The following is a 14,110-nucleotide window of genomic DNA, read 5'->3' as shown; positions in this document are numbered from 1 at the left end:
CTCTGCAGCCAAAGGCTGTTCCTGAGAGAGTTTTTTTCCAGCCAGAAGGTAACATTGGACATTGGGGGGAAAGTTGGAGATGATAAAGGGACTCTTCTTCCTTATTTGACTGCATTGCCTTTGTGCCACGCCCCTTTGGGTCACCACAAGATGGATAGAGAGATCGCAGGAGGTGTGTTAGACCTTGTGTTACCTATTTATACTCTGGCGCACCAAAGATTTTTGGGGTGCAGTGTGGGGGCTGTTGGCAGATGTGGACACATCCCCGGAGCCTGGACCACTCTAGGAATTTTAGGAGGTCTTCTCTCCTCTCTCCCTCTGCCCTTCCGGTGGCACGGAGCAGGGAGATGCCAGCCGGCTGTTGATCCGGGTTTGGGGGCAGGCAGGGATGAGGGCAGGCGGGGGCTTCACCAGACGGAGCACTTGTGTGTGGGGTTCATGGGGGAGCCCTTGGGACAGTGGAAGACCCGTCCAAATTCCTCAAACTGGGAGACGCTGCCCAGCACCCTGCAAGGGGGAAGAGAAGGGAAGAGGAGGAAAAAACTGCAGAGATCAAGCGATATAGAACACAGAATAAACAGCGTTGGAAGGGATGGGGGAGGTCATCTAGTCCAAGAACGTTAGCCTACAGGAGCCCCCTCCCCCCAAAATCAGGAGGAGGGGGCAGCAGCATCCTTTTCGATTCACCATCAGATTCAGAGGCTGAAGTGTTTTTGTGCACTGAGGGTCTGTTTGGTCTACTGGGAAAGGCATCAGGCTACAAACCGGGAGACTGGGAGTTCGAGTCCGGCCTCAGGCATGGAAGATGGCTGGCTCCTTAGGCCAATCAACAGGAGACAGTGGTTTCTAGTTCTGGCCTTCAGCATGAAAGCCAGCTGGATGACTTTGGGTAAGATTGGGAGTTCTAAGTCCCTCCTTAGGCATGAAAGCCAGCTGGGTGATTTTGAGTGAATCACCAGGAGTTTGGGAGTTCTAGTCCCACACTTAGGCAGTAAAAGTGAGCTGGGTGACTTTGGGCCAATCACCAGGAGATTGGGAATCCTAGTCTCCCCATTAGGCATTAAAAGCCAGCTGGGTGACTTTGCGTGAATCACCAGGGATTGGGAATTCCATTCCCACCCTTAGGCATTAAAAGCCAGCTGGGTGAGTTTAGGCCAATCACCAGGAGATTGGGAATTCTAGTCCCCCTTTAGGCATTAAAAGCCAGCTGGGTGACTTTGGGTGAATCACCAGGAGATTGGGAATCCTAGTTCCCCCTTAGGCATTAAAAGGCAGCTGGGTGAGTTTAGGCCAATCACCAGGAGATTGGGAATTCTAGTCCTCCCTTAAGCATTAAAAGTGAACTGGGTGAGTTTAGGCCAACCACCAGGAGATTGGGAATTCTAGTCCCCCCATAGGCATTAAAAGGCAGCTGGGTGACTTTGGGCCAATCACCAGGAGATTGGGAGTTCTAGTTCCCCTTAGGCATTAAAAGCCAGCTGGGTGACTTTGGGCCAATCACCAGGAGATTGGGAATTCTACTCCCCTTAGGCATTAAAAGGCAGCTGGGTGACTTTGGGCCAATCACCAGGAGATTGGGAATTCTAGTCCCCCTTAGGCATTAAAAGGCAGCTGGGTGACTTTGGGCCAATCACCAGGAGATTGGGAGTTCTAGTTCCCCTTAGGCATTAAAAGCCAGCTGGGTGACTTTGGGCCAATCACCAGGAGATTGGGAATTCTAGTCCCCTTAGGCATTAAAAGCCAGCTGGGTGACTTTGGGCCAATCACCAGGAGATTGGGAGTTCTAGTTCCCCTTAGGCATTAAAAACCAGCTGGGTGACTTTGGGCCAATCACCAGGAGATTGGGAGTTCTAGTCCCCCTTAGGCATTAAAAGCCAGCTGGGTGACTTTGGGCCAATCACCAGGAGATTGGGAATTCTAGTCCCCCTTAGGCATTAAAAGCCAGCTGGGTGACTTTGGGCCAATCACCAGGAGATTGGGAGTTCTAGTTCCCCCTTAGGCATTAAAAGCCAGCTGGGTGACTTTGGGCCAATCACCAGGAGATTGGGAATTCTAGTCCCCCTTAGGCATTAAAAGCCAGCTGGGTGACTTTGGGCCAATCACCAGGAGATTGGGAATTCTAATCCCCCTTAGGCATTAAAAGCCAGCTGGGTGACTTTGGGCCAATCACCAGGAGATTGGGAATTCTAGTCCCCCCCTTAGGCATTAAAAGGCAGCTGGGTGACTTTGGGCCAATCACCAGGAGATTGGGAGTTCTAGTTCCCCCTTAGGCATTAAAAGCCAGCTGGGTGACTTTGGGCCAATCACCAGGAGATTGGGAATTCTAATCCCCCTTAGGCATTAAAAGCCAGCTGGGTGACTTTGGGCCAATCACCAGGAGATTGGGAATTCTAGTCCCCCTTAGGCATTAAAAGCCAGCTGGGTGACTTTGGGCCAATTACCAGGAGATTGGGAGTTCTAGTTCCCCTTTAGGCATTAAAAACCAGCTGGGTGACTTTGGGCCAATCACCAGGAGTTTGGGAGTTCTAGTCCCCCCTTAGGCATTAAAAAACCAGCTGGGTGACTTTGGGCCAATCACCAGGAGATTGGGAATTCTAGTTCCCCCCTTAGGCATTAAAAGCCAGCTGGGTGACTTTGGGCCAATCACCAGGAGATTGGGAATTCTAGTCCCCCCTTAAGCATTAAAAGCCAGCTGGGTGACTTTGGGCCAATTACCAGGAGATTGGGAGTTCTAGTTCCCCCTTAGGCATTAAAAACCAGCTGGGTGACTTTGGGCCAATCACCAGGAGATTGGGAGTTCTAGTTCCCCTTAGGCATTAAAAGCCAGCTGGGTGACTTTGGGCCAATCACCAGGAGATTGGGAATTCTAGTCCCCCTTAGGCATTAAAAGCCAGCTGGGTGACTTTGGGCCAATCACCAGGAGATTGGGAGTTCTAGTTCCCCCTTAGGCATTAAAAGCCAGCTGGGTGACTTTGGGCCAATCACCAGGAGATTGGGAATTCTAGTCCCCCTTAGGCATTAAAAGCCAGCTGGGTGACTTTGGGCCAATCACCAGGAGATTGGGAATTCTAATCCCCCTTAGGCATTAAAAGCCAGCTGGGTGACTTTGGGCCAATCACCAGGAGATTGGGAATTCTAGTCCCCCCATAGGCATTAAAAGCCAGCTGGGTGACTTTGGGCCAATCACCAGGAGATTGGGAGTTCTAGTTCCCCTTAGGCATTAAAAGCCAGCTGGGTGACTTTGGGCCAATCACCAGGAGATTGGGAATTCTAATCCCCCTTAGGCATTAAAAGCCAGCTGGGTGACTTTGGGCCAATCACCAGGAGATTGGGAATTCTAGTCCCCTTAGGCATTAAAAGCCAGCTGGGTGACTTTGGGCCAATTACCAGGAGATTGGGAGTTCTAGTTCCCCCTTAGGCATTAAAAGCCAGCTGGGTGTCTTTGGGCCAATCACCAGGAGATTGGGAGTTCTAGTCCCCCTTAGGCATTAAAAAGCGAGCTGGGTAACTTTGGTGAATCACCAGGAGATTGGGAGTTCTAGTCCCCCCTTAGGCATTAAAAGCCAACTGGGTAACTTTGGGCCAATCATTGTCTCTCATCCCATTCCACCTCAAAGGGTTCTTGTTATGGGGAAAATAGGAGGAGGAAGCAGCCTCTGTTATTTATAAAATTATAATTAAAATAAAATGATAAAATAACATAAATAATAAAATAAAGTAAATAATAAAATAAAGTGAATAAATAATAAGGTCGAATAAAGAAAATAAAGTAAGTAATATGATAAAATAATAAAATAATAAACAAAATAATAAAATAAACAAAACAAAACAGCAATAATAAAACTATTCATCAAAAAAAGTACTTTGGGGCCCCTTGTGTGGCTTCCTCCCGAATGGAAGCCGCTTTCCGCTTGCTTCCAAACGGGGCGGACTTCAACTCCCAGAATTCCCCAGCCAGAGGCTGTGAGTGGGGAAAGGCGGCCCTCAGTGTATAATGTCTTCCCCATCTTTGACCCCGCCCCCCGCCACCCTCCCGAATCGGGGTTTCCCGGATGCCCCTGCTGGTACCTGTAATGTTCAGGGGCGTGTTTGTCGGTCAGCACCTGGAGATAGATGGACTGTGAGCGCCGTTTAATGCACCAGTTCTGCAGGGAGGAAGGGAAACATTTTGATGCCGATCTCGTTTCTCAGAGCCTCTTACAAAAGAGGCGATTAAAAGGTAGACTCCCTCACCCCTAACTGCAAACTTCCTCCCTCCTGGCACTGATGACGTTATCTAGTTCAGTAACGAAACGTCTGCAAGGAAACATATTATATATATGGACAAACAGACAAACACAACAGACAAACACAATACAGAAGCCTGATGATGGCAGATGAGATTCTGCCGAAACGTTGCTACAACTTTAAAAGCACAACTACAATGACGTGGGAAAATACCCGAACAAAGCTGAATGCCATACATGTAAGTACCCGCGAAAACTTAAGAATATACACACACACACACACACACACACACACACTGAGAAGCACAGAGCCGAAGACACAAGCCTGAAGATGATGAATGAGACTTCATCGAAAAGTTGCCTAGATACTTCCAATCTTACGCGGGAGAAAACCCGAATAACCAAAGATCCACATACAAATACCCGCGAGAACCTCAGAATATATATACAGAATATACAGACGGACACACAATACAGAAGCCTGATGATGGCAGATGAGATTCTGCTGAAACGTTGCTATAACTTTAAAAGAACTACAATGACGTGGGAAAATACCCAAACCAAGCCGAACACCATACATATAAGTATATAAACTTAAGAAAACAAATATATATATATATATATATATATATATATATATATATATATATATATAGTTATTAATACAGATAGTCCTCGAATGATGACCACAATTGAGCCAAAAAATTTCTGTCGCTAAGCGAGATATTGGTTAAGGGCCCCATTTTACGGCCTTTCTTGCCCCGGTTGTTAAGTGAAACACTGCCGTTTTTTAGTACCTAACACAATCGTTAAGTGAATCCAGCTTCCTGCATTGACTTTGCTCATCAGACGGTCGCAAATGGGGATCGCATGACCCTCCCCCCCGGGGACACTGCGACCGTCATAAATATGAATCGTTTGCCCAGCATCTGAATTTGGATCAGGTGACCGTGGCGAGGCTGGCAAGGGTGAGAAACGGCGCTAAGTGCACTCTAAGTTGCAACTGTGAGCGGTCACTAAACGAACCGTCGTAAGTCAAGGACCACCCGGGTCTCGTTCTGGCTGGATTCTGGCCAGTGCCTTGCCAAGGGACGTTACCTGAGCGAAGGCGATGAAGAAGAGCTGCTCGTGGGTGTATTTCAGCCAGAGGAGGGGGTTTTCGGGGCCGTGTTCTCGCACCCATTTCTGGTACGCCTGCGAGGGGGAGGGGAGGGAAAAAACACACAACGCATCCGGCAAGTTGGACACGGTTCGCTTCAGGGTGGAAGGAAGGAAGGAAGGGCGGGCAATGGGCCTTAGACTTATATACCGCTTTATATACCTTGAAGGAAGGAAGGGCAATAGCCCTTAAACTTATACACTGCTTTATATATCTTTTGGAAGGGAGGGAGGGAGGGAGGGAGGGAGGGAGGGAGGGAGGAAGGAAGGAAGGAAGGAAGGAAGGAAGGGCAATGGGCCTTAGGACTTATATACCGCTTTATATACGTTGAGAAGGAAGGAAGGGAATAGCCCTTAAACTTATACACTGCTTAGGATATATCTTTGGGAGGGAGATGGAGGGAGGGAGGGAGGGAGGGAAGGAAGGAAGGAAGGAAGGAAGGAAGGAAGGAAGGAAGGAGATGGGAATGAGAGGGAAGGAAGGAGGGATGGAGGACAGGAGTTAGGAGGAGAGGGAGATGGGGGAAGAAGGCTTGGAAGGAAGAGTGCAAGGAAGGAAGGGAAGGGAAGGAAGGGAAGGAAGGGAAGGAAGGGAAGGAAGATTTAGAAGGTAGAATAATAGGGTAGGAGAGGAAGGAAGGAAGGAAGGGATGGAAGGAAGGAAGGAAGGAAGGAAGGAAGGAAGGAAGGTCCCTTAGACTTATATACCGCTTATATACCTTGAAGGAAGGAAGGCAATAGCCCTTAAACTTATACACTGCTTTATATCTTTTGGGAGGGAGGGAGGGAGGGAGGGGAGGGAGGGAAGGAAGGAAGGAAGGAAGGAAGGAAGGAAGGAGATGGGAAGGAGAGGGAAGGAAGGAGGATGGAGGACAGGAGTTAGGAGGAGAGGAGATGGGGGAAAGAAGAAGGAAGGAAGGAAGGAAGGAAGGAAGGGAAGGAAGGAAGGAAGGAAGGAAGGAAGGAAGGAAGGAAGGAAGGAAGGCCATGGTGGGGGTCCTGGGTTATGGGGTGGGGGCCGCCTGTTCAGATCTGGGTGCAGGGCAGGGCTTGGATCGCGAAACTGTGCCCCGCTTGAGTTTTGACACACACACCCTCCGGAAGGAACAAAGGAAGGGGAAGGAAGAGGAGAGGAAAGGAAGGAGAGATTGGAGAGGTAGAAAATAGGGAAGGAGAGGAAAGGGAAGGGATGGAAAAGGGGGAAGGAAGGAAGGAAGGAAGAAGGAAGGAAGGAAGGATAGAAAAGAAGGAGGGAGGAAAGGAGAGGAAGGGAAGATAGAAAAGGAAAAGGGGAAGGAAGGAAAGAAGGAAGGAAAAGGAGAAGGAGGGAAGGGGAGAGGAGAGGAAGGAAGATAGAAAAGAAGGAAGGGAAAGGAAAGGAAGGGAAGGAAAAAGGGGAAGAAGAAGGAAGGTAGGAGGAAGGAGGAGGGAGAGGAAGGAAGATAGAAAAGAAGGAAGGAAAAGGAAGAGAGGGGAGGGAAGGAAAAGGGAAGAGAGGGAGGGAGGAAGAGGAGAGGAAGGAAGATATAAAAGAAGGAAGGAAAAGGAAGAGAGAGGGAGGGAAGGAAAAGGGAAGGAAGGAAGGGAGAGGAGAGGAAGGAAGATATAAAAGAAGGAAGGAAAAGGAAAGGAAAGTGGAGTGGAGAATGAAAGAAAGGAAGGGAAATAGAGGAATGGAGAAAGGAAAGGAGAGTGGAGGAATGAAAGAGATGGAAAGGAAAGGAGAGGAGAGGAGAGGAGAGGAAAGGAGAGAGAGTTTGAGAGAAATATCTGCAAGAAAACAACCAAGCTCAGAGAATACCAAAGACCCCCACAGTGCTAACCTCCCCCTCCCCCCTCCTCCTCCCCCCAAACCCCACTCCCTTCCAGCACTGATGATGTTCCCTAGCTGGGTCATGAAACGTCTGCAAGAAAACCACCAAGCTCAGAGAGCACCAAGGACCCCTCGTGTCAACCCTGAGCTACAAATATTCTATTTTATCGGTAGTTCTTTCTCTCCAGAGGAGAGTGGGAGGAATTATGCTTTTCATTATCGGTTGCGTGGTTTTTTTAAAAAAAACTCTGTTTTTATTTTAATGGTTAGCGGCCCAGCCTACATAAGAGAGGGGTGGTCTTGGCCATGCATTAAATAAATAAAACGAATAAACTCACGTAGTAGGCCAGTTTCAATCCTCCCATGTCTGCGATGTTTTCTCCCAGTGTGTGTTTCCCATTCACCTGCACGAAGAAGAGAAGAGAAGGGAGGGGAAAATAAAATCAAATTTTACATCCTTGGACATGCTTAAGTTGGTTTTCTAGATTCTCCTAACACGGCATGTTAATATAGGTAATCCTTGACTTACAACCATTCGTTTAGGGAACTGTCTGGAATCAAATCCAGGTGTTTTGTTTTTTTTCAAGATTCAACGTAAACTTCAAGGCAAAATATCTGAAGCTTCCGGTCATGTCCCTGTCAGAGTCTGAATCTGAGGAGGAAGACGAACAGCTGACAGGAAACGGGAGTGTGGCTCCATTGGCTGTGGAGGAAACTGGGGAAGGGCCAAAGTCCGGCTGGGCAGAGCAGGGAAGAGGTAGAACAAGGGAGAGGGAGTTCAGAGGAAGACCCAGGCGCACCCCCTCTTCATCCTAGGGCACGCAGGGAGGAACGGAGAAGGGAGCAACGTGGGTGGCATGGCTTACGGGGAGGAAAGGGCCCTGATTCCCTTCATTAGCCGCAGCTGGGAATGAGAGTTAATAAGAAAGGCAGGCTGCGTGTGGCAGGCTGTTGGGAGCAAACGTGAGTTTATCTTGTGTTGTTTGGCTTATCTGTGTTCCTGGTGTCTTCCCAACTGAGTGAGTTTTGCCGTGCCTTCAAGTCTGGAATTCTTGCTTCTGCCCTACCAAACTAATTACTACAGTTTGGTTTGTTTAAGTTACAGTTTGTGTTTACCCTGTTTTGGACTTGATTCTCTGCAGCCAAAGGATGTTCCTGGGACAGTTTTTCTCCAGCCCAGAAGGTAACCAGGAAAAAGAAGTTTGTCTCGAGACTCAGGATTTAATTGCCAGAATCCTGACACCTCCAACATTAGATACAGGATGGTTAAAATACAGGTTAGTCCTCGACTTATAACGGTTCATTTAGTGACCGTTCCCACCCTGCTGGATTTCTGCATGCAAGGAATCTTATAGGGAAACATCATTCCACTCTGTACAGGCAGTCCTTGGCTTATAATGGTTCATATAGCAACTGCTCAAAGTTACAACAGCACTGAAAAAAAAGTGACTTAGGGCCTTTATTCACACTTACGACTATTGCAACAACCCCGTGGTCAGGTGATCAAAATCCAGACGCTTGGTGATTGACTCATATTTACGACGGTCGCAGTGTCCCCGGGGGAGGGGTGTCGGGTGATCCCCTTTTGGCGAAGTCAACGGGGAAGCCAGATTCGCTTAATGACCGGGTTCCTCACTTAACAACTGCATGGATTCCCTTAACAACTGTGGCAAGAAAGGTCGCAAAATGGGGCAAAAAACCCCCTCCCTTAACAACTGGCTTGCTTAACGACGGAAGTGTTGGGCTCTGTTGTGGTCGTAAGTGGAGGACTCCCTCTATTTTTAGATTGCCAATTCGGGGGGTGGGGCAGGGGGGGCGGAAGGGAGCGCTGTGCCTCCCTGGACTCACCCTCTGGTTATAGACAGTGAAGTTGTCGTAGAGATTCACGATGCACTCGGCCTTCTGGCGGAACCGGCTGTAGGAGGCGTCGGTCCACCAGTGCACCAGGTTGCCGTACCGGTCGTACTGTCCGCCTGCAAAGCAAGCGCTTGGGGGAATGACATGGTTGTGATGTGGCTTTCGTGCACACACGCGCACGCATACACATGGCACATACACACCTGCCTTTGGAAAAGAGCCTACCGTGATTTCTACTTCTGATTTCTGGTTTACGTAGAACCTGATTTGTCTCCTGCAGAATTTCTTTCTTTCTTTCCTTCCTTCCTTCCTTCCTTCCTTCCTTCCTTCCTTCCTTCCTTCCTTCCTTCCTTCCTTCCTTCCTTCCTTCCTTCCTTCCTTCTTTCTTTCCCTTCGTTCTTCCTTTCTTTCTTTTTTTTTCTTTCTTCCCTTCCTTCCTCCCTCCCTTTCCCTCCCTCCCTCCATACTTACTTACTTTCTTTCTTTCTTTCTTTCTTTTCTTCCTTCCTACTTCCTCCCTCCCTCCCCTCCCTTTCCTACCCTCCCCACTCTTTCTTTCTTTCTTTCTTTCTTTCTTTCTTTCTTTCTTTCTTTCTTTCTTTCTTTCTTTCTTTCTTTCTTTCTTTCTTTCTTTTTCTTTCTTTTCTTTCTTTTCTTTCTTCCTTTCTTTCCTTCTTTCTTTCCTTTCCTTCCTTCCTTCCTTCCTTCCTCCCTTTCCCTCCCTTCCCCTTCCTTCCTTGCTTCCTTCTTTCCTTCTTTCTTTTTCTTCTTCCTCCCTCCCTTTCCCTTCCTTCCTTCCTTCTTTCTTTTTCTTCTCCCTCCTTCCCTTCCTTCCTTCCTTCCTTCCTTCCTTCCTTCCTTTCTTTCTTCTCCCTCCTTCCTCCCTTCCTTCCTTCCTTCCTTCCTTCCTTCCTTCCTTCCTTCCTTCCTTCTTTCTTTCTTTCTTTCTTTCTTTCTTTCTTTCTTTCTTCCTTCCTTCCTTCCTTCCTTCCTTCCTTCTTCCTTCCTTCCTTCCTTCTCTCTCTCTCTTTCCTCCCTCCCTCTCCTCCCTCCCTCCCTCCCTCCCTCCCTCCCTTCCTTCTCGCATCTTCTTTCTTCCTTGAAGTGGCAGGTGGGGCAGTGGGAGTAGCAGGACACCTGGCTCTGGGTCGGGGCCTCCATGGGAGGGTCTTTGACAATTTGGCACAAGGCAACTTCCCTTTCATGGCGCTGAGAAAGAAAGAGGAAGGCTCACCCCAGTCATCGTAGCCGTGGGTCAGCTCGTGCCCGATAATTGTACCAATTCCCCCATAATTCAAAGACCTGTAGGGGTGAGACAAGCACGGTGAGTTGGGGACGGGTGAAGAGGACAATCAACTGCTTGGGGAGGGGGGGGTTGGACTAGATGACCTACAAGGTCCCTTCCAACTCTATTAATCTGCATCTGACCAGAAAAACCCTTGCAAATAATGGGATTTTGTGGAATCCGGAAAGAGGAAGGGATGGCCTCCAATTGAAGCAGGACAGAAGCACTAAGTAGTGCAATGAAATTAAATGCCATCTTCAGTATATATTGTACGTAAGAAATATGTGTGTGTGTGTGTGTGTGTGTGTGTGTGTGTGTGTGTGTGTGTGTGTGTGTGTGTATTGTTTTCTTCAGTTTGCTGTGTACTTACATGTATGGCATTCGGCTTTGTTCGGGTATTTTCCCACGTCATAGTAGTTGTACTTTTAAAGTTGTAGCAATGTTTCAGCAGAATCTCATCTGCCATTATCAGGCTTCTGTATAGTGTTCATCTGTGAGTCAGACTTTTACAGTGGTTTCAGATTTAAATTTGGGGCAGCCTATTGCTGTGCCAGAATGGTTTTTTCTTCATCCTGATTGGTTGGGAGTCTTGGTCTGTGTTTATTGGTCTCGGAGTTTGCTGTGTTCTGCTTCTAATATCTTCTGTCTGTTTTTTTGGCTCTTTTTGTATCTTGATTGGCTGGCAACATTGTGTTACTTTATTGGAGGCCTTTAGTGCAGCTTGGCTTCGGGTAAATGGACGGCTATCATTAGTTAGGAAGCTGGGTTTCATCTGGGTGCCTGGTTGGGGTGTGTTTGAGCTGGAGGTATCAGATGTTTGTGCCCAGGTGTTTGCCTTATATATATATATATATATATAAAACAAAGCTGAATGCCATACATGTAAGTACCCATGAAAACTTAAGAAAACACACACACACACACACACACACACACACACACACACACACACACACACACACATATATGGCATTCAGCTCTGTTCGGGTATTTTCCCACGTCATTATAGTTGTGCTTTTAAAGTTGTGTAGCAATGTTTCGGCAGAATCTCATCTGCCATCATCAAGCTTGTCCGGCTTGTAATGACGTGGGAAATACCGAACAAAGCTGAATACCCGTACCTATAAATACTCGTGAAAACTTAAGAAAACAAATATATACATATGTATGTATTTGTTTTCGTAGATTTTCATGGGTACAGGTATGCAGGCCTTGGTGTGTTTGGGTCTTGTCCCGTGTAAGATTGAGAGTATCTTGGCAATGTTTCGACGAGGTCCCACTCGCCATCTTCAGGCTGATGCTTTCGGCTTCGTGCTTGTGCGAGCAAAACGTGATCGGAGCTGCCTCTCCCTATATACTGGTGTGGAGGTTGGCTGTGTTGTCATTTCTTGATTGGTTGGTGGAGTTGATGTTTGCAGATTGGCTGGCTTTTTCGTAAGAACATGTGTGGCTGAGGGAGGCGAGGCGATGGCAGTGCTGCTTCCCTGGCCGGCGGGTCCGGCAGAGAGAGCCCGAAGCCGCCCGTCCTTTCCACCCATCGCCCAGCCCATCCCTGTCCCCACGCATCTCCAAATGCGCTGGCAGCTCCAAACACTGCAGCGGCACAGACATCGGGCAGAGGCGCTCACTCGGCGGGGCTCAGCTCGGAGGAGGACGCGGCCCAGGCCGTCGCATTGCCTCCCTGTCCACAGATGGGTGGGCACTATCACTGCCTCAGGTGGCCTCTCCTGGTGGCCCCTTCAGGTTTGGGATGGAGGGACTTGGGAAGGAAGCCAAGCTCGGGGCGGCCCGGCTCTTTCGCTTGGCAGGCAGGCGTGCACCCACGGCTCGCTTTCCCGGCTCTGCCCAGCCCGCACAGCTCTGGCGTGGCCCTGGCGGGATGAGCGGAGGGCCCGGCAGGGAGGTGCTTGCTGCCTTCACGAGAGCTCCGCCGCCAGGCAGGAGGGCCTGCATGTTAGCTGCGCTGGGTGCCCCAGGTGAAGCTCTTTGCGCTCTGCCCGGCGCCAGGCAGGGATGACGGCTGGGCGCTTCTCCCTGCGCTGCGGCCCCGGGAGATTCGCCTCCCCACGTGGGGTTGGGCTGCCCTCTTGGGCAGGGGAGGCTTTGTCGTACTGGTAGTAGGGCATTGTTTTTAAAAGAATTGGCTTTGCCTTCGAAGGTGAAGGGAAGGCGGCGACAGGAGCGCCTAAAGCCGAGTGTCTCCACCAGGCTCCGGTTGCAGGGAGGAGCCCTGGCTGGCCACGCGCGGCTGCGCCAAACACCGCGGCATTGCTCTAAATGCCGCAGCAGCACGGGGAGAAGGGAAAGCAACGGTGGCGGAAGGTCTCCCGATACGAAGTGCCCCACCAACGCTGAGGTCAACATCCAAGCTGTCGTCGCCCGCCTGCCTGAGGATGCGGGGGTGGGGGAATTAAGTCACCCCCGAAAAGACGGCCTAGCTGTTTTTGGGGGGGTAAAAAAAAAATAAGGTCCGGCCTTATTTTTTGAGAAACACGGTATTGTTGTGGTATCCTGGGTCTTGTGCTGTAATCTCCTGGGTTGTTGGCTGTGTTGCAACATCCTGAGGTTTTGTGGTATGATATCCTGAGTTCTGTGATGTGATATCCTGAGCGGGTGGCTGTGATGTGACGTTCTGGGTTTTGGTTTGGCTTCGAGTTTGAGGCCTGGATATGTGTTCATGGCGTGTGTCCGTTTGCTTGGTTTGGGGGTCGGGGTGTGTGGCAGCTGGTGATGCAGCCGTGGTCTGGTTTCTGGACGGTGGTTGTCTTTCATCTATGGGATGGGTTTGGGTTTAGTCTGGTGAGGGAGAATGGTGGTGGTGTCATGTGTTGTTTTGGGTCCGGTGTTGGTTTTCATGGCTGGGACTCGTTTGTTGGTGAGGGCAAGTTTCCAGATGTCTGGTAGGCAGGAGGCATCATCCTGTTTATTCATGTTATGGGGGTGTTTCTCTATTTCGATGGCTTGCCTGATTATACTCTTGTTGAAGTGTTCAGTATTGGAGATTAATTTGGTTCCCTCAAAATTAATTTCATGTCCTGTAGGCTTTAAGGTGCTGGAAGAGGGAGGAAAGTATTTTCTTCTCTTCTGACTGCGTTTTTGTGTTCTGCGTATGTGTGCATTTATTCTCCTGTTGGTTTGTCCAATGTATGTGGCTGGGCAATTGTTGCATGGTATTTCATAAACTCCTTGGTTTTCTAGCTGGATCTTGTCTTTGGGATTTCTTAGGATGTTAGCTATTTTTGGTCAGTGCCGAAGGCTGTCCTGATATTGTGTTTGTGGAGAATTTTGCTGATTTTATCTGTGGTGCCTTTGATGTAGGGGAGGAGGCGATACCGTTGTCCTTTTGTGTCTCGGTTTCTGGGGGTGTCTCCCTTAGGATTAGGTTGGTAATTGTGCTTCTTTGGAATCCATTGGAAATTAATATGTTTGTGAGGGTGTGTAATTCTGTTCTCAGGTGGTCTTTGTCGGCTAGGCGTTTGCTTCTGGAGATGAGGGTCTTGGCTACGGAGTTGATCTGTGCAGGGTGGTGATGGGATTGTGCATTTAAGTAGAGGTTGGTGTGTGTTTCTTCCGGTGGATGGTGTGTCCTAGGGAGCCATTGGTTTTTTGTAAGTAGTATGTCTGTATGTATGTATGTACATTTTATATATAAAATGTTTCCTGGATGAGAAAAATATTACTTACTGTGGGAATTCAGGATCATAGAGTGTAGGCTGAAGAATTCCAGCTGGGAACACTGAAGAAATAAAACACAAGTTAGCGGACAGAGAC

The 14,110-nt window shown here is 48.8% G+C and overlaps 1 protein-coding gene across 1 annotated transcript in view; it reads right to left on the bottom strand.

Moving 5' to 3' along the window:
- Positions 1–217: 217 nt before the first annotated feature.
- ECEL1 (endothelin converting enzyme like 1) overlaps positions 218–14,110 on the bottom strand; it is a 75,985-nt gene continuing 62,092 nt past the window's right edge. Inside the window, exons 11-17 of the mRNA XM_087965558.1 lie at positions 14,024–14,075; positions 10,289–10,356; positions 9,046–9,170; positions 7,536–7,601; positions 5,325–5,420; positions 4,069–4,145; positions 218–507 (exon numbers count right to left, since the gene is read on the bottom strand). Coding sequence (XP_087821684.1) covers positions 408–507; positions 4,069–4,145; positions 5,325–5,420; positions 7,536–7,601; positions 9,046–9,170; positions 10,289–10,356; positions 14,024–14,075 — 584 coding nt within the window. The 3' untranslated portion in view covers positions 218–407. The remainder of the gene's footprint in view (positions 508–4,068; positions 4,146–5,324; positions 5,421–7,535; positions 7,602–9,045; positions 9,171–10,288; positions 10,357–14,023; positions 14,076–14,110) is intronic.

This window comes from Notechis scutatus, chromosome 4, assembly GCF_049901735.1.
Source record: "Notechis scutatus isolate UNSWTSFEM ecotype Mainland chromosome 4, rNotScu1.2, whole genome shotgun sequence".
NCBI lineage: Eukaryota > Metazoa > Chordata > Lepidosauria > Squamata > Elapidae > Notechis > Notechis scutatus.
The sequence above is the reverse complement of the archived record's forward strand: the minus strand, read 5'-3'. Positions and strand labels throughout refer to the sequence as shown.